General features: G+C 40.1%; 2 protein-coding genes across 3 annotated transcripts in view; both read left to right on the forward strand.

Moving 5' to 3' along the window:
- Positions 1-3,727, forward strand: part of EFCAB5 (EF-hand calcium binding domain 5) — a 41,793-nt gene extending 38,066 nt beyond the window's left edge. The window contains exons 18-21 of the mRNA XM_055718070.1: positions 586-839; positions 1,397-1,626; positions 1,827-1,923; positions 3,383-3,727. Of these exons, the coding sequence (XP_055574045.1) occupies positions 586-839; positions 1,397-1,626; positions 1,827-1,923; positions 3,383-3,507 (706 nt within the window). The 3' untranslated portion in view covers positions 3,508-3,727. The remainder of the gene's footprint in view (positions 1-585; positions 840-1,396; positions 1,627-1,826; positions 1,924-3,382) is intronic.
- Positions 3,728-4,555: 828 nt separating this feature from the next.
- Positions 4,556-22,611, forward strand: NSRP1 (nuclear speckle splicing regulatory protein 1). Of its 2 annotated transcripts, none has more exons than XM_055718104.1 (7): positions 4,556-4,770; positions 5,581-5,668; positions 14,829-14,885; positions 16,726-16,857; positions 17,790-17,997; positions 18,579-18,687; positions 20,955-22,611. In XM_055718104.1, the coding sequence occupies exons 1-7, from the start codon at positions 4,751-4,753 to the stop codon at positions 21,994-21,996; spliced, it is 1,656 nt and encodes a 551-aa protein (XP_055574079.1). In that variant the 5' UTR covers positions 4,556-4,750; the 3' UTR covers positions 21,997-22,611. The 2 variants fall into 2 exon arrangements, with proteins under 2 accessions (XP_055574079.1, XP_055574088.1); XM_055718113.1 differs by lacking the exon at positions 4,556-4,770 and adding an exon at positions 5,042-5,181 and having other exon boundaries at positions 16,726-16,873.
- Positions 22,612-23,220: the final 609 nt, after the last annotated feature.

A 23,220-nucleotide genomic window follows, 5' to 3' on the forward strand; every position in this document is an offset into this window, starting at 1 on the left:
TAATGCTTACCAGCTGAGCTGCCCAGCAAGCTCTACATCTGCTGTGAAAGGTCTGCAGGATTAGAGCCTACACTGAACCATTTTGCTCTTTAGAATAATTTGTCTTTTTTCCTGGCCATATTAGTCTCATCTCCTTCAATGATCAGTTTCCTTCCACTGCCAAGATCCTCACAGACTTGTCCTTTAAGGATATCATCCTTGTTGTCAGAGCTGGTTGAACAGCCGCTTGCTGTTCCAGCAGATATTTTTACTTCTTATAAAACTCTGTAGAACAAATGTCAATGCGGTTATAAACAGGAAACTGTTTTTAAAGCAAGGTTTGTTAAATTCTTATGATTTTCAGTAATTGCCTTGGCTAGGCAATATTTTCTTCCACAATGCTATTTTCTCCTTTTTGTATAAGGTTGAATGATACTGAAAGCTCTGTGTATTTTGGTTTAAGGAATTTAACAATGGTTTAGTAGTGTAATACCTTTGTTTTAACAAGAGATGAATGGCATCTTACTAAAATATGCTAAATAAATTACCAAAAGAAACCAGAATGGTAACATCTAGTGCATTTTCTTCTCTCTATTCTTATTTCAGAGATTACCTGTTTAAGTGCATAGACAGTTCAGAGGTCATTCGCACTTCTGTCTATGGCGAATACCACATTGCAGCAGCTCTCCACGACCTGTCAGGGCAAGCTCTTGGCCTATTTGACATCAGCATCAGACACCAGCAGAAATTACCACCTCATGAACACAAAGACCTGCAGAAAATGCTAAAGATGGCCCAAGCTGCCTGCTCTGAGATACTGAAGATGTCTTTAGAGGAAACAGAACCAACCTATGTACTGGGTATTGTGCATACAGAGCCAAAATAGGGGGGGTTTAGGGGTGAAATTAGGAATCTTGTCTAAAGAATTGTTCCTACAAGCATGGAAAGACACATACAAACCTTTGGTACACATGAACTATTCCGGGGAAAGCCAAAGTCCTCAGCAGAGTGCAGTTAAACAGAATGTTTACATTTTGACTCTGTTTTGACTCTGGTGTTTTGTGCCCAAGTCCCACTGATATCAAAGTGCTTTGTTGCCTTCAGGGATCTAGCATGTCCTCCTCAGAACTGCCCCAACAGAGAGCAAAAGAATTTGAATCTCACAGCAGAATTACCTGCATGCCTGAACCCTTTGTAGTCTCAGGACCTCTGCTTGCACCTAAGGCGAGTTTTGTCTCCTTCTCAAGCACATACCTCTTTTTAAAGTTTTGTAGAATACTTGGGCTGTATACAAATCAATCAGGCAAGGAGACAAAGAGTTAATCATAAAGAGGGCAGAGCCTTTCAGTCAGTAACATAAGACTTGAGTAGCAGGTGTTTCTGAGCAGCTTCTTGCAAGGTTTGCTTTTGATTCCAGGGTCAGAACATGTGGCAAATTTGAGGCATGCGGGGATTCTGTTCCACCAGTTCATGCTGCAGGACCTGCGCAAGTGTGTCCAGAAACTCAATGCCCAGAGCTTTGCTGAAATAAAGAGCTATGCAGAACCACCGGCTCTGGTACATAACATAGTTAAGGCTGTGCTGTTGCTTTTCCATCCAAACTGGAAGGTCTCAGAGGAGATGGAGAACTGGAGTCAGTGTAAACTGGTGAGACTTCAAAATGTTGAGACTGTTTTCTGTTCTTCCTCCCCCAGAAAGATACAGTGGAATTTGACAAGGGTGAATTGGCAGTGAAATAATTCATTGCCTACAGATTTCCTATATCCTTGTCTTAGCCATCTTTACTTCTGTAACCCACTCTTAAGTTTTGCACCACCACCTGACTCTTTTTCTTCTCTGCATTGCAGAAACTTGATGACAATTTGATTCAGGAGATTTATTGCTTTGATCCAACTGCTGCATCTGTGCAAGATCAAGCAGACCTGCTGCTAGACTGCATTACTGGTAAATATCAGAAACTAATTCTGAGATTACCAAGACACACCTTAGCAATGAAACAGTGGCAGTGGCAACCTTCAGCTGAGTGCTTTTAGGGCCCTTGTTTTAGAAATTAACTTCCATTCGCAATAGATTAAACAACAGATAAAGGGTCCTGAATATCTGTAGTCTTTTTTGATCAGTAAAAGTCAACCTTTTAAATTTAGAATCAAAATTCCCTGCCTTAAGGGGAGCAGATCAGCTTTGAAACCTACCAGAACAAGCTATCTCATTGTAAACCTCCAGATAAATGTATCAAGAATTATGGTTCTTTTTGCAAGTAATATGTAAAGATATATTAAGAATGATGGCTCTTTTGGCAAGTAAATTTACTTCAGGCCTCCATGCCCTGCCCTGGGGACTGACCCAGCTCCAAACAGCACCATGATTGTGGGAGGACAGTGTGAGCCCTCCTCTTTGTAAACACCATCTGCCAGGTACTTAATATACTCACTGGCCATCTACAGGAGCTGGTTTTCAGTCTGTCTTTCTCTGTTTCAATGACTGTGGGCTTTTTTGGTGCCAGAGCAGTCAAGAGGCTATTATTATGTGCAGTATCTCTGCAAGAGAAATGACTGTTGTTCTGTTGAGATCTTTCCCTTGATGATCTAATGCCATCCTGAGAGGCCTGTTAAAAATCAAATGTGGACAAGAGTTGTTAATTTAGCTGGGGGCATTTATCAACACTACCCTGCCTACTGAGGAACAGTGAACACCTAGTGCAGTCATAGTTCCTTTTTGTGTGTTCTCCTCATATATATTACACTGATTAACTGGAAAGAACAAAGCAGGCCTAGAGCATCCAGTCTTCCTCCAGTTAGGGATGCAGATGTAACTAGAAAGAATGCAGCTTTGGCAAACTGTGGGTATGCTACAAAAGGTTGGTTTCCTGGGATGGAACTTATTTGGAGAGATCAGTGGTGTGAATACAGGCGTAACTTACAATTATAGGCGTTCCTTTAAAATTAACATCAGGTAAAGCTCATATGTTCCATATACGTGTGCTGTAACATAGAACAGAGCACAGAACCTACTCACAGCACAACCTTTAATGGTGTGATTCTGTGGTGACCTTTAATAGCATTTAGTGAAAGAGTTTTGAAAGATATTACTCTTAAATCTGAGCTTGGAAAAAAAAGCGCACTTTTCTTGTTTTTAATTATCAATTGTTTAGCATTAAAATACAGCAGAGCACTTTGTACAACAGGGGGCCTACCCCAATACAAGATAAATTATAATAAAAAGGCAGCACTCCTGTGCTTGGCTGCCACTGTTACAATAATGCTGTGTGCTTTCCAAAGCACCACCATTTTCCAGGGTGGGATCACTGTACTCAGGGAATGGTCCACTGATGGGATGATCTTGTGGTGACACTGCTTGTGGTTTTGAGTTGCCCTGTTGCAGTTACAGCTCTTCTTTGTTGCAGGGGTACCTAGAGCGGCGGTGCGGCAGCACGGCGGGGCTCCAGCCGAGTACCTGTATGACTGGGTACACACCTGCCTGTCGCTAGCAGAGATAACACGGAGCTTGGATCATGAAAAACCCCTTTAGCCCCTCTCAGCATCCAGTTCTAGCGTGTCTCCGATTAAATCTCTGAATTCCTCATCTAACCTTAGCAATTCTGGTATTTGACATCTGTTAGTTGACATCTTTTATTAAGTTAGCTGTTGTTTTATTTATGTTTTACACATAGCCACTAAGTATTTGTTGTAAAGATGGTTGGAAGTCTGTCAGAATTAAGAAAAAGCAATAAAAAGATTAAAGGAAACAATTTTGCTAGTATAGCTAGTAAATTTTAAAAGCTTGATTAAAAGCTTTGGTTTTGGGATTTTTTTAATTAATTCTGATGGGAAAGAGAGATAAGCAGGGATGGCTTGATGACTACCAAGCTACAATGCTCATAAAAGATACAGCAAAAATTTCCAGGATTCAGTCTCCTTAAATTACTCTTTAGGAATAATTTTAAGTAAAGGTTGTTGTTCATCAGCATTTTGTGAAGTTCTGAACACGCTGTAGAAAAGCCTTACACTTTTAATATAGCAGAAAAACCTTTCTTATTGGGATAAAGCTTGAGATTACCACCAACAGCACTGTCGGTAGCAAGATTTCATCTTTCCAATAACGTTTCTTTCGGCAGAATCACTTTTTTAATAAAATGTTGGGAAATTAAACTCCTCTTTCTTTCTTCAGTTGGCAACAAGCGACACCTCCAGGTAGGCGATGTCTGGGCAGGGACAGGGTGGCTTTGCACCCCCCGGGGGTGGGGGCGTAGGGAGAGCCTCAAGGGGGGCTGCCTGCCCCAGGGGTCCCACCGGCCCTGGGGGTGCCTGCCCGCCTCGGGGTACCTGCCGGCCTGGGGGGTCCCTGCCCGCCTCGGGGGTCCCGCCGGCCTCGGGGGTGCCTGCCGGCCCCAGGCCTACACAGGCCTTTCCGCCCGGCCGCGGGCAGCAGCAGCCACTGCCCTGAGGAGCTGCCAGCGCCCTCGGCTCGGCTGGGCTCGGCTCGGCTCCGTTCGGCCCGGCCCGGCTCGGGCTCGGCTCGGCTCCGTTCGGCCCGGCTCGGCTCGCAACAGCCCTTCCCCCCCCGGCACTTTCGCCACCCGCCAAGGAGCCGTTAAAAACTCGCCCCCCGCCGCCGGCCCCCGGCGCCCGCCCTCTGCCTCCCTCCTGGAGCGGGACCGCGGCGCGGGGCGGCGGGGGTCCCCGAGCCAGCGGGGGGCGTCTCGGCCGCGAGGAATCTGCGGCTGCGGAACGGCGGGGCGGCTTCGCTTAGCGACGGCAGCGGCGGGGACAAGATGGCGGCGCTGAGCAAGCAGTGAGTGACGCTGGGGCGGGGAGGCCCCGCCGCGCCGCTACCGGGGGCCTCGGGTCCGAGCGGGCCGCGCTGTGCGGGGCAGCCGGCCGGGGGGCGCTGGGGCGGGTGCGGGCAGGGCCCTGCCTGGGGCCGGGACTCGCTGCGGTGTTGCCGGGGCTCGTTTTCTCTCTGGGGAAGTCGAGCCTCATCAGGAGGCCGCGGGTGCCGGGGGGGGGGGGGGGGGGAATCCCGCGGTGGAGATTGCTCATTGTCAAAAACGTAGGAGGTGTATGTGAGCGCAGAGACTGGCTGTGTCGGCCGAGGAGTTCTCTGTGTGTAGTTAATCAGTCTCTGCATGACATGATCTGACTGCCGATCTTGTGTTTTGCCGTAGCTGTGTTTGCGGGTTGGTGGTTTCCATCGCCATGCAAAGTAGGTGAACTTACTGCTCCGGCAAATGCAGTTATGGAGTAGCGCCTAGCGTAGACTAAGACAAAATCTGTGCAGGTTAAGCAATAGTAATTCCTTACTTCTCAGGACAAAAAATCACTTGGAGAGCTCTGGACAGGGGAGATTTGTTCTCTAATGTAGGAGGATCATTGGCACCCAGAAACTGCGTGGAAAAGGACAGCAACAGCTATGGGAGAAGCTAGTAACCATATGGCAAGGCTGAGCACGCTGCTGGCAACACTACTCAGATCTATACTTAATACGTTATGTTGATGCTGATCTTTTGTTTCCAAAATTGTGAATGGTAGATGTTTGTTTTGAAACATCCTCAGTGTTTTGTTGTAAGTAATGGTAAAGGTAATTTTTATTTTTTTTCCCTAGATATGGGCTCATTATGCCAAAAAAAATGCCGCAGAAAAATCTTGTTTCGAAGAAACTCTCGGTGTTTGCAGATGACTCTGATGAAGAGGTCAGTCCAGCCATTTTCTTCTGAAATTTGGCTCATATTCTCCAAATTCCTTGCTTATAACCCGTAATGCTTGCATCAGCTTGTGGCAGTGTTACTAAGACATATGTCATGATTTTGGATTTGGGCATGAAATAGATGTTTTCTTTAGCACAAGTTACATAAAGTGTAACATCACTTCTTAGTTACTTCCTGTCAAATCTTCCAGAAGTTGATCCCATGTGGGAACCAGTTTGCAAGAGTATCTAGCTTGTAAATAAATTTGTTGGTTATTGCTGGTAAATACGACTGCAAATAGAAAAACAAGCAGTAATCAACAGTCCTTTCTCAGATACTTAAGAGTGTAGTAGTGAAGTGTATTTAATCCTTTAGTTCATTCCATCCAAATTTGATAGAACTCATTTATGATGTTCAGCCTCACTGTAAACAAAAGCAAAGCTTTAAAACCCCAGAGTTCTAAAGCGAAAAAAAAAAAAATAAAGTAGGGGCAAGTAATGAGAATTACTTGTAGTTCTGGAATTACAGTACTTGCAGTATTGGTACACAGCTTTTCTATGATCACAGAGTGTGTTGATACTTTGTGATGTTTGACTACATTGTGTGATGTCGGTAAGTGTTCTTTTCCATAGTCTCCTTTATTTTTAACATTTTTAAAGTATTACCTTCAAAATACTGGCTTTCTGCCTGTCCCAGTAGAGGGTGCTGTACACTATAAAAGTTACACTGCTGGATTAATGCTGTGAGTATGGGGAGCGTCTAAGAACTGGTGTAGTATATAGGCTGGTTTGGATACCTTACAGAAACCCAACTTCTAAAACAGAATTTTTGAAGGGTATAAGCCAGTAGCTTTATAGTTTACAAATAAAGAATAGAAACTTGGATTTGTGGAGATGAGCTCTCCATATGGATGGAGCTTTCTGGACATAATGTTACAATTTATGGGTTTTATTGATCTGGAATTACTTGTGATAATTTAATCATAATGTCATTATGTGCATATTTAGCTTTTTTCCACAACACCTGGAAAATAAATTTTACATATACCTGTACTCTAGAATGTTAGCCTTTAAGAAGTTGAAATTTAGAAACAGAACCTGTGTTACAGAAATGTTTTTACTGCTCTGGAGCCTCACACAATGCTTGTTCCTTTGCGTGGTTGAAAAAAACCAGCTAATAAAGCTTCAAATAATCTTTGTCAGTTTCTGACTCATATTATCAAAACATTTATTTTTAAAATGAACTAGCAGTTGTTATTTTTATATCACAGAAAGCCTGAATCTAGCAACTCCAAGTCTCTGTGTACCTGCTTCCATGACACAATCCAGAATGCTGCTGTTGAAAGTACCTGAGCTCCCTTTGTACAGGGCATGACAGGTTTGAGGGCCTTTCTAGTGATACCCGCTCAGCCCTCAACATTAAACTGCCTCCATGCAGCTTAAAGGACTTACAGGAAACAGAGAGGACAGGAGCACATCTTAATCCCATCTCTTTCCTTGTTTAGCTGCTGTCCTCAGCGCGCTCGGGGGTGCGTCTGTCCACTTGAGCTCATAGCTGGCACTGTAGCTCTGAAGAGAGCCTTTTGTTTAAATGGTGATAACAGTGGATCTTCTGTCCACCGTGGTAGGAGTGCTTTCCCTGTCAGTTTGGGATTTGTTGCCTTTCTCTTCATTAAGGGACTGACCCCACATTTTCGAGATCCCAAGAACTGGCTTGATTTAATCTACTATCATCAAACATTACATGGTAGGATTATAAATCTTCCTGAGTATGGGGCTATCTTGCATTTTTTCACTTTACCATTTTCTCATAATATCTAAACATTAAAGCAAAATAATGAATTCTAACAATAGTAACAACATTAATAATAATGTATGATGTGGTCTGCTAACTTTTAGCTTAACAGCTCAAGTATCCTCCCTTTCAGAAAGGCTGACAGATTCACTACCAGAGTCTGTTACAAAGACTCTTAAAAGTTGTCATGCTCATCAGTATGGTACATATCCAGCAAAAAGTAATAATCTCATAACTGCCTCTATCAAAGAAGATATTTTTTTAAAAAAAGCAAAATTACTTTATTAGTTCAGTAATAATTTCAGAGCTTTTCAAGATAAGGAGCAGCATTTGGGAGGGGTTTCATTTCCTGTCTGCTACCTTATCAGTCAGAACTACATCTCAAATGTCTGGAGATTATGTATTTTTAACTGAACTCTAATAAAGTTTGTGCTAGGAAATCTGCACACCTGACTTGGTCTGTGATTATATATTAGACACCAAACTTCTTCTCCCTTTTAAAAAATGTTACTATGCATATTTCATTAAGATTTTGCCTGCACCTTTGCTAAAGGAATTTGAAAGGGTTCTTGCTGTGGTTAAGTACGTTAATGGATGTTAGTTGCCAATAAAGATGGTCTTTGGGTTAGTTTGTAAGAAGCAGAACATCTGGAATGGGAATTTTACTGAAATTCAATGTTGACTGGGAAAAAGTAAACCAGGTGATTACAGCCAATATATTTCTGAGTTACTTGCCTTCAGAGTTGTTGCTGTCTTTAAAAACTGGAGGGAAGGTTGTTACTCTTAGGAAAACTTGCTGTAGAGAAATGTTACAGCAACAAACTGGTATGTTAGAAACAAGTTTCCATTCTGGTGTAGTTATTTATGATATATCAATTTTCTCCAAAAGTACTGTTCCTCTTATTCATGCCTTGCATTTTCAGAGGTGGCTTGTCACTATTCCCAGTGCACTGTTCCATGTTCTATTTTATCTTTGGAATGTAGTTGAAAATATCTCTGTTGTACAGCAGGTAAAATGTCTGTTTCTTGATTGTATCAGAATCACCCAGCATACATTCCTGTACCCTACCAGCCTTTCAGAACTGATTTGTTGCTACAGGGTGTAAAGTGTAGCTGAAAAAATAACTATTCATAGACACAGTAGGTGCTAAATTCAGGAGAGAGATTGTGGAGTCAGTTTGGATAGTTCTGTGAATGGATCAGCTTGATGTGGTGGTGGTTTTTAGTGACCATCTGAAAGATAAATGGAGTGTTTAAGCAGGCACAAAGGAGACTGAAAGCAAGCAGAAAACTATCCTGTTGTAGACTCAGATACTGGATTTTGCTTACAGATCCTTCTGTTCACTTTGCAACTTTGCAAAGGATACAGTATGACTAAAAAAAAAAAATAAATAGATTGGCCAAGTAATGAGTATTGTTGATGGCCAAAGTTTGTGCAACAGTTTTCATGCAAGGTAAGATGAAGTAGGCTGAAGGAGCTCTTAGGAAAGAGATTACTGAGAAGGAAGTAGAGAGGAATAGCTCAAGATGATGTGTGTAAAATCAAGGATGATTCAGAGAAAGTAAAATGATTTTGCCATTTCTCATAATTTGAGCAGTAGGCTATATTATGGAATTACCAAGTAACTGGTTTAGTCTAAACAAGAGGAAGTGGGGAGGTTTTCTCCACACAATGTATCATTAAGTTGTAGAACTCATTGCAATGGGATATTGTGGCACTGCCAAAAACATAAATGGATTCAGAAATGGATTAGTCAAATTAAGGGATGCTCTTGGTGTCAAACAATGGTCCAGGTGCATCCTCTGGTTCAGGAAGTCCTAATCTGGTTTCTGGAAGCTAGGAGGGAGTGCCAGGGAAAGCTAATTTTGTATGTGACTTGTTTTTCATGTTCTTTCTCCTAATCTTCTGCTAGTAGCCACGACTGCTATGAATTGAGGTGAATCTGGTGCCTGACTTGATTTCCCCACCCTGTGAAGGTTTGGGTCTTGTGTGTATTTAGTGGTCATCCATGTGCAGGCTGTAGTCGGATAATCTAGGTCTCTGTGAGGACAAGCCTTAACAATTTACTACTAATTACATATAAATTCATATACACGAGCATATAAGTAGCTCGTTTTAAGATGTCTTGATACCAAAGTGTCATGAATGCAAAGATCTCACAGTCTGGGATTCCTTACGTGATGCGAGAAGAATGATGTGAGCAGGGTCAGATCTCAGCCTCTCAGAGACACAGCCACATCAGGCCACAGACTTGCAGCAAGATCCATTGAAACACCTGCAGGTATCTACACTTGAGTTCCCAGAGCTCCGTCTACACTCAGTAGAGACACAGGTACACGTTACCTCATGCTGAAGTAGATACCTAAAATCAATGAGGTGAATTTTGCTCTGAAAGTATCTATTTCTCAGTCTTGATAACAATAAATTGCTCTTGGACTGGCTGGCTCACTATACATGTAGGCTTTGCTTTTGGTGAACTGTCTGACTGTGCTTCTTTTACGTGCTGATCAAATAGAGCTCCAAATTATCCTGCTCTTGCTGTTTGGTTAAATATTTTTCTATGCATTCAGTTAAAACTATATGGTTGTAGTGAGAGATTAAAATCAAACTACGTATGATCTGCCTGACATCACTGAAGCATTTAATTTCCCTTTAAAATGTATTTCACTTTAAACAAAGGTAATTTATTTTATGTGTCTACTGCAAAGCAGCATGTAGAGAATTCAAAAGGGCAATCTAAAGGGCAAAGCCGCCTCCTGGTTCTTTTGTAACTGGTTATATTAGAGCAGAAGCATCATTTGGTTTTAAAAAAAGGAATGGAGTGACATCTTACATTCTCTTAGTAAGTACCATGCCTGGAGTTCTGGTAGCAACCACAAATGCTTGTCCTTAGGAGACAGGCTGTGCAGCTAATATGAGATACTCCATTAGTAATAGCTATTATGTCAGAATTTGTTGGTCTCGTACTTGTGGCAGTCAGTGGCAAAAAACAAGTCAAGCATCCCACATATACTTCAAGACCATCTATTAAAATAGTTGTGACTTTTTTACAAGACATTCTGAAATTCAGATTTAAGGTTGTAACTTCCTAGAAAACAGCTACAACACTGAGAATGATACTAGTTACAGACTAAGACTTGTTTTCTGAGACTATGCTTAAATGGTGCTGCACACTCTGCTCCAGAAATGATGTCATTTACAGCAGCGGTTTAGGAGGAGTTCTGAAAACCCAATGTCAGCAACTGGCTTTTTTTCCCCAAGAACAAACAAGTAGTAACTCAGAATAAATAGAGACCGAGTATTCTTTAAACTAGGCACATCTGGGTAAAACATTTGCTATCCTGCTTTTGGTTTGATTTTCTAAGAGCTTTATGAAATCCCTTGTCTGATGTTTGCCCATAGTAAGTTTCTGAACTTAGATGGGGTGCTTGTCTGCAGGATAAAAATAAGGTAGCTTAAGCACTTAAGAACCTGAAAGAGACTTGCAAATACACAAAGGAGATAAGAAATGGGAGAGAGCAATGGGAAATAACAGTAATTGGGGTAATTTCTCTCCCCCCACCCTTTCAGGTGTGCACAAGGTATATTCCATGGTCTCATAGGAGTGGTAGGCTGGAAGGTCTTAATTTCTAAGAGTTTCTTGATTTGCATGTATTCTATGTGTTTTGACAGGATAGGGTTAAAACATTTTCTCCTTCAAGAAAATATTAAACTATAAGCTTTGTGCATCAGAAGAATAACGACTGCAGGGAAGGAGAAAGTGTGAGACAGATTGCTGAGCTTATAGGGCCTTTAATAAATGGGCAGTTGATAAGTAAAAACAATACAAAAGAACGGGAAGTTCTCATCTGTCAGAGCTCATAGCACAACAGGAAATTGTCCACCATGAACCATTAGGGAAGGTGTTTGTTTTGTGTAGACTTACTGCCACTCTAGACAAACAAATCGCAGGTGTACTTCTTTACAATTACATGTACAATAATGAGGATCATATATTACTTTTGTGTATATGTAATCTTTGTAGATCAACAGGTTTATTTCACATAGGCAGAGAAAACTTTCTAAGCAGTATTAAAAATATTTTGGTGGAATAAAGCTTATTCTGTAAATATAACTGCGGAACTGAGCCCTTGCTTTCTGGCATAATGCAGGAGAGATTCCTTACTGTTTAGGGATCTTTCTGTAAAAGCAGTCAGTGTAAGTATCTGATAAAGGAAACCTTCAGTGATGACCCTTAGTATGTCAAGCAGAGGACCATCTTCCTTCCCAAGAGCCAGGAGGAAGTCTAGGTCTTCTGTGTAATGCTGGTCTGTGTCCCACTGCCAACTTAAAATAGCTCTTTATATTAAGAAGTTTATACTGGCTCATTTATAGCATTTTTAAAAGAAAGCATAGGACATAAAAATTAATTACAGTATTTTAAATGTGTCTCAACGTCAGCTCTTCAATCTTGAAATCCAGAGGTAAATACTAGATGAATGGTCAGGTTTCTTGTAGGTTGTTTTAAACAAAATAGTCCACTATCTACTTCCATCAGCCAGCCAACCAACCAGCTACAAAAATAAATAAGAAACTCTATCCCATTCTAGCCCAAACAGTCAGCAAGGTGCCGCATACAGGGTGTACCGCTGATACAGCAGTGGGCTCTCGGAGTGTGTTGCTGATGTTTACCAAGCCCAGCTTCCTAAAGCCTGAAGCGTGGTCTGCTTCCTTACCTGGTCACCTGCAGCTGGGTGGGACAGAGGGGCTGCGTTCTGCTGGTGAGCGTAACTGCAGCCGCGAAAGTGCGTATCATGCTTTCCCTTTGTTACTGTGGTTTAACCACAAGGTTTAACAATTTGAAAGCAGAGATGGATGTTATTTGAGTCTGTGTGTAGCAATTAAAGCACCAGAAAAAGTTGGAATACGTGCCCTTTCGTGTGCCCATTTTTACTTTAAATCCCTCACTTGGAGTGGGCTAGGAAGGAATATTTTGAATATTCTGTGCCTCGGGATTTTCTGTTTGTAATATTACTTAGGAAAGTGAGTACTAGCATGTTTATGGGAAGCGAGCAAATGTCTAGAATTCAGTGGGTGCTATTACGTGATACCGTATGTACTTCTCCAAATACCGACTGTGTCGCTGTAGCACCTTCTCTTGCTGAGTTTAGAAGTATCTGGCACTCCTGTGAGATAACCTTACTGCCTTTTATTTTTTATTTTTTTAATTAAAAAGAGCTAGAGACGCTTGCAAGTCATTTTAGTATTCATGGTTTGCAGAGCAGAAAAATACCCCTTAGTGATGGTCACTGTGTGTACCTGTTAGTCCTGTATGACTTGGGAACTCACTAACAATCTTAACCACCCTTGGTGGGTAGCAGAAGTCCCAAAGATACTGTGTTCCTGTGGTCTTGCTGAAAATTAGCAGCTGGGTGAAGGGATGAACACAGATGAGAATTTGTGATTTTCATCTTTCTCAGCATTGAGGAGCAACTGTTGACTGGCTGCTCAACACTGGGCTGGCTTTTGGTCACACACGGTGTGGCTCACCTGCCAAATGACATAGGCACCCTGTCTGAGGAGGTGATAGGGGAAATAGAGACAGAGGGCACAGTGTCACATACCATGAAACTCCATTAACTGCTGCTCATGGCACAGCTTGTTCCCTGTTTCTGAAATTAACCAGTAAAAAAAAATATTTGGACTATTTACAGTCTGTCATATAGAAAACTGTGGAAAAGCAGTTGGGTTTTTTTCCTTGTTGACACATCTGTTAAAATCCTAGTAGCATAAAAAAGAGGGGCCATATCATGTTATTTTCAACATCAAATGAATTCAAAAGCCTCCTTGTTCAGGGGATCTGTTTTTATTTATATGGTACTAATTCTGTTTCATTGTAGAATATCCTAGTCCTCGCTGCCAAGCTCCTTGCTAGTTCATTTCCATTTTTAAATTTTATTAAGAACTGATTACACAATCTCTGTCTTTTTAGAATGTGATACAGAGCACATATTAGTCAAAGTTGCAAAACGTGGGAAGCTGCCAAATTGCAAAAGGATTTTTCCCTTCTATTTCTGCTTTTTAAGATTAAGAGATAATTCATTACATAACCAAGGATACGAGTTCTGTCGTTTATAGTGAATCAATAAACAGTATTTGTTGGTTGAGAAAAAAATAGATGTGCAGTTTACTTCAGCACTAATTAATAGACATAATAAAATGCAAAGCTTTTCTTAAAAGACAGTATGATTAGAAAACATGTTTTTGGTAGTGGATATGTTTTTCCTAGGAAAGATTAGGATTGCTATTTCGTAGCATATTAATCTTCAGAAATTAAACATGAATGATTGAAGTACATGCTGTTCAAATCAGCAGTATTCGTATTTCTAAAAATATGAACTGATGGTACAGCTCAAACCTGAAATAAGTGCCAAATCCTTTTGGATATTTGGTTTTTTGCTATGAATACAGTGTTTTCCATGTGATTGTCAGTAAGAATGTCTGCTCGTGACTGCTACATCTCTGATGACATTTATGTGCTGGAAGAAAGAGTATGTATATCCTGAATAGCACCTATCTCTTTCATGGACTATTAGAAATATAATTTAAAAAATAATCAAGAACATTTATTCTTCATTATCCACAACATATAATTCCCAAGAACATTAAAAAATTTTTGATACATAAATTGGTAGGAGGGGATAATTCACTTTCTGTTGATTTAGGGGATTTGTTTTCTGCATTTTCTTTTTTCTTTTTTTTTTTTTTTTTTTAATGGCAGAAACTGAAAGAATTGTGGTGTTCGGGCATGAGTAGATGTATTACAAGCATCCTTCTTCTAGGAATTTGTTTCAGTACTGGTTTTTGCTGTCCTTTGCTAGATGGTTTGCCTGCTGATATGCTAGTTTCTTGCATCAACAGACTGACCCTTGCCATAGTGGAGGGGTATGTCTTTTCTACCATTTTTTTTGGCAGTGGTTGGAGGAAGGCATGGGAACTAAACAGTTTTCACAGAACTTCTATATCTCTGAGCATTTCTTCAAGTAATCATGAGATTACTTGTTTTATGAAATGGCATGAAGTTTTATGCAGCTTTTGAGGTACACATATCATGGAAATAGCGTTCTTAAACTCATCGCCATTTTTGTAAGAAAAATGTATACACATATATAAGTCGAGGTACTGCAATATGTTGCTCATGGTAAAAAGACTGATTCATTGTATGCTTGTGGATGAACTTTTAGTTTTTCTTGCTTACAGAAAATCCCATTGATGTGAGAGACTGACCTATGTAATGAGGCTATTATATAGTTGTTCGTTAGGATAGTTGAAAAATAATATGAGCTGTGTCAATGTAATTAATTTTATTTCTGCAATGTTTCCTTTTTGTAGCCATCTGTTGGTGAAAGTCTTCAGAAAGAAGCATTGAAAAAACAAGCAATGAAACAGGTAAGATGCGGTGGGGACTCTTCATGCCCATGACAGATTGAGAAATTACTGCATCATTCCCTTTCATTAAATAACTGCAGAAACATAATTGTGCAACTTCAGAACTAGGGTTACCCTTTGTCATGGTTTAACCCCAGCCAGCAACTAAGTACCATGCAGCCACTCGCTCACTCACCCCCCACCAGCTGGATGGAGAGGAGAATCAGAACAAGGTAAAACCCATGGGTTGCAATAAGAACAGTTTAATAATTGAAATAAAGTCTAATACTACTGCTACTAATTGTAATGAAAAGAAAGATAACAAAAAGAGAAAGAGAAATACATTTAAAAAAAAACAGCCACGTGATGCACAGTATGGTTGCTCAGCACCCACTGACTGATGCTCAGCCTGTCCCAGAGCAGTGACCGGCTCTCCCGCTTCAGCCAGCTCCCCTCAGTTTATATACTAAGCATGACATCATATAGTATGGAATATCCTTTTGGCCAGTTTGGGTCAGCTGTCCTGACTGTGCCCGTTCCCAGCTTCTTGTACCCCCCAGCCTTCTCGCTGGCAGGACCTGAGAAGCTGAAAAGTCCTTGACTTAGTTGTTTCTAAGTAGTGTTTATACTAAACCCATCGGTGTGTTACCAACATTATTCTCATACAAATTCCAAAACACAGCACTGTACGAGCTACTAAGAAGAAAATTAAGTCTATCCCAGGTGAAACCAGGACACCTTTTAAAAAAATTTTTTGTGCATTGCCCTTTGCAGCACAAGACTCTCTTTAAAACTTGACTTGAAGTTCTCAGAGTATTTCCACTAGCAAAGATTTTGTTTCACTTTTCTGGGCAAGATTTTTCTTTTTGAAATTCTTCTGGCTATATCAGAGTAGCTGAAGAACTACCCAATGAAAGCTGCATGAATGAGGTTTAACACAGAGCTAGTAATAATTTAAAACACAATACAATTGCTGTTTATTCAATGCAAGCACTGAAATACACAAGAGGTTGAAGTTTGGTTTGTGCCATAGAATGCATTGATGAATTTCTCAGATGCTTTGTTTCGTTTGTAGAATATAATGTTACAAAGTATTGTTTTTTAAATATTTATATAGATACCAGCAGTGAGCTTTTTACTGTAATCGAGAAATAAATTGTACAGAGAAAACACTAATTTTGACATTCTAAATATTCCAGACTAATAAGACGTAGTTAGAAGAGAAAGATACTTACGCATCATGTGTTTAACATATCACTGTTTTTAAATGGAGGTAATACGTGCCTGAGAAACTTGTATGGTGGTGGTTCAGCATTCCTCTTCTGTCATCAGGAGGTCTGATCCAAGGGTTCCCCTAGTAGTTGGCTTTTTTTCTGATAGGGCTTTTAAGAACTGAACGGTTTCACCGTTCTTCCTTCCAACTTGACTGTACAAACAGAAGATAGAACTGTGAAATAGGGAATCGTATCCTGAATTACACTGGTATGTGTTTATTACGTGGAGCTTTGGGGATAAACTATAGATGAAAACAGATAGTAGAACTTACTGAAATGGTATTAACTTAATTCTTTTTCTTTAATAAACAGTAATCTGATGAAACAGTTTACTCATTAAGAAGTTTCCGGTACACTTTGCTTCCTGTATTTCCTGTAACTGCAAATACTGGTGATGATCTGGTTGTCAGTCTTCTCAATCCTGGTGAACAGTTCAAGCGCTCTGTATATCAGACTGTTTTTAATTTACACTCAATGTTCCAATGGATATAGGTCTGTTTAAATTACAATATAGAAATAAAATGTTTGAAAATAGTAAAAATTTCACGCTTAATTTTTTATCTTCTCCACCTTTTTTTTTTATTTAGACTAAGTTGGAGATTCAGAAGGCTTTGGAGGAAGACGCTACAGTGTACGAATATGACAGTATTTATGATGAAATGCAGCAGAAGAAAAAAGAAAGTAATGCCAGAGTGTTATCTGGAAAAGATGACAAAAAGGTCGATACCTGAAAATGTATGCTGTCTGTCATATCTTGGTGTGCTTGGAATAACTATGATGATTAACTTTTAAGCTTTGCCAAATGCATTTTCTCATGGGGCATGCAAGTATTGGGTTCAAATCCTGTTACATAAGGTAGTAATTTGCAAGAATTTTGGCAAAACTGCTAGTCATCAGATACTTCAGAGTCCTGATCCAGTGGTATTCGGGAAGGCAGCAGACTACAAGTTCCCCACCCAGTTTATGATGTACATATAGCATATCTTTCTGTGTGTTTCTGAAGAGAATATTACAATGGGATAATAAGATTAGAGGCAATGGGCCAGCAACAATACTACTTCTGATGATAAAGACTTTTTATTGTTAAGCCAATGAACATAAATCGTCCCCCCTCACTCACTAGTGTGCTTACTGGAGGACTGTTAGAAGATGAAAGTAACTTTCAGTGATGACATGTGAGCCAGTTTCCACAGCCCAAAGCCTTGTTTCAAAGCATTGCTGAACTATTCTGACAAGTGATATTTTCATTGTTACTTTTTCTGTTTCGTTCGAAAGCTCTTGTCAGGTTTTGTGGGTATAAAAGGAAGCTTCCCACTGCTTTACAGCAATAGAAAGCAAGACATTTACAAGACAGAAGACAGAGGGGTGAGGAATCAAAAAACATTTCCTTAAACTTGGAGCAAAAATCATCCCAGTCAGAGATGGGCTGAATGTTTTGATTGTATACAGCAGCCTCTTTTGTTATTAGGAAGCATGCCACATTAGTGACCTAAAATGGAATGACAGTTTGTTTCATATAGCTATCAGTTGGTGAGAGTATGTTAGACTAGCTTTTCTGTCAATTTTCTTCCATTACCAACTCTCTTCAACATCTCCATCAATCCAAATTTGTGTTCTCTCAGCACAGTACCTTTTTTCCCTCCTATTTTAGCCCAGATACATCCAAAATATCCTCAAAGCAGCTGAGATTAGAAAGAAGGAGCAAGAAAAAAGAATGGAAAGAAAAATTCAGAAAGAACGTGAAATGGAAGGAGGAGAGTTTGCTCACAAAGAGGCTTTTGTGACTTCAGCCTATAAGAAGAAGCTACAAGAAAGGGCTGAGGAGGAGGAAAGAGAAAGAAGAGAGGCAGCTCTTGAGGGTGAGATTCACACTGAAGTAATTCCCCTTAAAAAGAATTATGGCCTTGTACGTGATTTACAGCATTGTTATCTAGTCTCCCTGTGAGGCTTGAGGTAATTAAAAAAGGACCAGATAGCAGATACTGAATCAGATCCTACTTTGTCTGTTACTTTTCTTTGTGCACGTTACTAAAGGAACAGAGGAAGCTGTTTGTGTGTCAGTACTATTTGGGTCGCTACTTTTAATTTTTGAGGAGGGGCCAGTGTTTGAAGGAAGACTCATAAGCCTGGGCTACAATGATGCTTACACTTCTTACTTTAGACGTTCTGTACAGTATCCCAGGAATGGGTGTGAAGAATGGGATGTAGTATCATAAGATAAATCAGCTTGGAGCGGACCTCTGGAGGCCATCTGCTCCAGCCTCTTGCTCAAAGCTTGGTCTGCTCTGAGGTCACATCAGGCAGCTCAAAGGCCTTTCCAGTCTGGGCTTGAAAACCTCCAGGGTGGAGATTGCAGTCTTGGTGATGTCTTACCAATTTTGAGTTGTATCTGATGAGTATTTGTGGTACAGTAAATCCAGCCTTACTTTCTTCCCCTTAGCGTACCTGGATGTGACTAAACAGAAGGATCTCAGTGGATTTTACAGACATCTTTTAAACCAGAGGGTAGGGGAAGAAGAGATGCCTAAATGCAGCTTCCGTGAAGCCAGGTAGGATGCGATACCAGAACACGTTCATATACAAACCAGCTTCTTTCTGTTTGTGATTCCAGAGTCACTGGAACACTGTAAGAATTAGAGTACTAAAACACTGGTAGGGTAAGCTGATGGCTATACAGTTGATTAACTGAATTATTCGGAAAATGTCCAACGACCATCAGTGGTATATGCTAGAAGACAGAAATGAGCAGGAAAGGGATGCCATTTTAAAAGTATCAAGACAGTCATACTTGTAATACTGGCACGATTGTAACCTATATTTACTCTGGTTTACGTAATACTTGGCCATCTGCATTAAGTTACACGTTTTGAATCACTTTTGAAAATGTAAAATAACGAGCACAGAGGTAAGTCATAGGAAGCAATGTTGTGATATGAATGTGAATTCCTAACTTTGTACTTACTCCACATTTACAGGCTCATAAAAATAAATTGAGTGTTATGCTGTGGTAAAAGGAAATTAATCAAATATATAGGAAACCCAGTGGGAATATTTAAAAATCTTAATATATGCACATTCCAAAGTGATGTAATGAGATGAGGCTGAATGATTTCTGTAATTGAGATGGTGAAATTCTGCCCTGTGGATAAGTATGGTGAAGGGCATATGTTTGTTGTATGCAACAATTGATCATCTGAAACAATTAATTCAGGTTGAACCTCACCTGAGATAGGCCTTAAACCTGGATGTCAGTAGCTAATTGCTTGCTGTCAGAAAAAAACAGTGCAGCTTTCATCAAGAAATCTTCTGGATCTGAGATTGGATTATTAGAAAATATGATCTTAGCTTAAATGGAGAATGCAATCACAGTGAAGTTACTTGACTATCTGAAATAAGTTATGTCTTCAGCATAAGGATATGCCACCTTATTGGAAATAAATAGGGAAAAGCAGTGTAAAAGAACTAGGAAGTAAGAATCACCAACTCGAAGAAAAGCAAAACAGCTTCCTGAATTTAAGCAGAAAATGGGAAATTTGAAATCAACGGTTTTGTCATTTGAGACTTAAAGTATTAGTATACCTATGTGTTTGGAAAAACATCCTGTCTCAGGCTTTCACCAAAGAGAAATACCTCCTTGGTTTCACTGGTGCACAGAGGTTGCTACTGAGGTGGTTAAATTAATTTTGCATTTCATGATTATTATTTTTTCTTGATGAAATCTAAGGTACTCGGTTGCATCTCTTTTCTAAAAACAGTAGCAGTAGTGGTCAGCCCACTTGGTGGTCCATTTGATGTAATAGTTCTTCTTTTACAGCGCCTTCAGGATGATGTAGTTTTGTACTGTTTAGAGATCATTTGAAATGATGGTTTCTTAATCTTGCAAATCAAGGAAATGTTCCTTTTGTGAATTGTATATAAAAATAATTCAGGGGAAAACAAGTAGTTCAGGTGTATATTTTAATTTTTTTATGGTGGCACAATCTCTATTTTTAGTTCTCAGAATTTGCATCACTTGTCTCAAAAGGGATCCACCTTTGACTTATTTTAATTAACTGGATTACTAAATAAATTATCAAACTTTTCAGCATAATTTTTAGTCATTGTTCGTAGACTAACCGTGCTTTCAAGCATGCTTCAAACATTCATTCTAACTAGATTGTGTGCTGATTCACAAGAATTTACCACAGGCTGTTACTGTAGCTGTATGATTAAAAAGAAGAGGCGTGGCTTTTGTGAGAAAACATAACTTCCTTATCAGTCAGAAAAGAATGACAAAGCATAACCTTTCTGTCTACTGCCCAAATTGGTCCTCCATGGGTCGGCTTTTTTTATTTAAGAATCTACGAGCTGTTAAGAGATACTTATTTATATCTAGCCACAAGAATGAGATCTTCAGAAATACTGGATTAAAAAAATTTACTACTAATGGAAGCTATGTTCCTACTTCTGTTAGCAACATATACAACCTGCTTCTTCTCTGGATAATTATTTGACGTGAATACAGGAAAAGTAGCTTGCCAAAAAGCTTACACAAGAATACAGATCTATGTCTGTTTCCTTAGATGGAGGCTACAGATACATAACCATAGCCATTCTTCTAGGCATCAGCTCTCCTTCACCAATGAACCAAATACAGATACTTAATAGAAATCCTTTGTGCTGGATTCCTGGAACCTGAGCCACAGATACAGTTGCTTTCTTAGACTTTTCAGAAGCATCTTTTGCTTAAGTCCTGACCAGAACTCAGTTTATAGGAAAGTCTTGAGATTTCAGGCTGTGTAATGTTGTTTTTTCTCTTTTAACATTAAAAATGTAGGATAAAGGAAGAAAAATCTGAAAGTTCTTATGAAGACTCCAACCAAAGAAGCAAATGCCCATATGAAGGACAAAGACTGAAGCCCTCTGCTAAGAAAGAAAATAATCCAGATGCTGATACCGACTTAGGAACTGATAGTAGTGATGATGATAAGAGGGACAAAAATAGTAAAGTAAATTTGAAAAAGAAGAAAAGGAGAGGGAGCCCTGTGAGCAGCGAAGAGGAGGCTAAACATCACAGGAACCAGAGACATTCCAGGTCACCAAGCTCATCCGGTGTAGAGGAAGAGCTGTGCACAAAAGCCCAAACAAATCATCTTACAAAGAGGGGAGAGAACAGACCAAGCAGAAGAGGACATGATGAACAATGCAGGGAAAAAGATTATGACAGAAGTAGAACCCATGAGAAGAATCACCAAAGGGAAAGGGAAGAGCGACATAGATATGGGGATCACACTAATAAAGATAACTACAGAAGGAGGGAAGAGCAAGATGATAAGCAAAGGGGCAAGGAAAGAAAAGAGAGGGAGGGACATGGCAGAGAATGGCGGAAGGCAAAGGAGAGAGAAGAGAAGGGCTCAGAAAAGGAACGAGAGAAAGAAAGAATAAGAAATGGTAAGGGCAGGTATAATGACAGAGAGAAGGAGAGAGGAGAGAGATGCAGAGAAAAGGAAGATCATATGAAGGACAGGAGGGAGAAGCATGGTAGTGATGAGAAGAAATACAGAGAGAGGAGGGAAGGTACTCCTGCATCTTTAGAAAAAGATGGAGAGGGTGATCTGGAGAAAGAGAGAAAGGGAAAAGAGAGAGAGGTGGATGAGAAGGGAAGATCCAGCTCTGGAGTTTGTTCTGAGCAGAAACGTAAAGCTGGAGAAGGAGGGGAGAAAGAGGAGAAAGAACAAGCACAGAAACCACCTGAGAGCATGAGCAAATTTGCCAAACGGAGCAATGAAGAGACAGTCATGTCAGCAAGGGACCGCTACTTGGCAAGGCAAATGGCACGTGTCAGTGCTAAATCTTACATTGAGAAAGAAGAAGATTAATGTCCCTGTGGTGGACAAAAACACTTGGTCTGTCAACCAAGAGGATAAGCCACTGCTGCATGGACTCTGGTACAGAAGTAAAGGTGTATCCTAGCTATTTATTCCTGGCTTTCTTGTAAGAAACTGTGTGTGCCATAGTAGCAGAACAACTTTTGAAATGGATTAACGGATCACTTGACACACACCCTTAGTCTGTTTATACAGTTGAAATTTGGCTGACTCCGTCCACCCAGGCCTTCAGTACCCTGTCCTAGGTACTTGAAGGTTCTGGGACAGACCTAGGAGTGTTAAACAGTGTGAGGTGAGAATACTTGCCCGGGCAGCCCCGACTCCTGTCACCAGCTGAAACTGAGCTCTGCTGAAACAAAGGAGTTCTCAGCCCTTAGCAGGAGTCATTGCTGCCTGCTGATGCTCTCAAAAATGAGAAGCAGACCTATAAAAGTGGGGAAAAAAGCAAGAAAAAACGCCTGAATAACAATCTAGGACATTTCTATATGTAGTATGGTGTTTTGTAAGCTAAATGCATATTGATACATGAATTCTGTATTTATGTGTGGGCTTTGGTTTTGGGGACCCGATGTACAGAAACAAATAAAGTGTAAGATGCGTACTGGATCTTAATGTGTGGGTCTTTTTTAATGCTTCTGTTATTTTACAGCATTTTTTTGTGTGTGAAATGAGTCTCTTTTCATGTGTTATAGTCATATCTGCTTGTTCTACTGGAGGTAATATTTTATATTTGTCTATCAGTCTGTTCAAAGGTTCATATTCAAGAATAAAATTGTGTTTAAACTGTAACTTGGTAAGTAGGATGTCTGACTGTGGTCGTAGTTTTTAGAATACCTTTTCAACACTCTTCACAATGGTTTCTTTCACTTTGTTTTGTAGTAAGTTTATAACTTCTGTGCTACAGTAAGGTCATTAATATAAAGATTTGAGATTGGTGTTTCTCTAGTCTTTTGTTCAGCAGTCTTAGTAATGAGACAAAATTTGAGTAAAGCCTGCCAGTTTACAAAGGCTTGGAATGGAATGAGTTTTATGTGTAAGCTAATCAAGTAGCTAAGCACTTAGTCCAAGCATGGATCAGTTTGGTTTTGCTGTTCTGTCTAAACAAACGAAATGTGCATTCGTTCTTGTGTTGGAATAGAATGGAAGTGTTTAGCAGTGGGCCAGGGTTCAAAAACTGAAGGAAATCCACTGCTTTTTGTCAAAGACGCCGTGTTG

The sequence above is a fragment of the Falco cherrug genome, chromosome 1 (assembly GCF_023634085.1).
Source record: "Falco cherrug isolate bFalChe1 chromosome 1, bFalChe1.pri, whole genome shotgun sequence".
NCBI lineage: Eukaryota > Metazoa > Chordata > Aves > Falconiformes > Falconidae > Falco > Falco cherrug.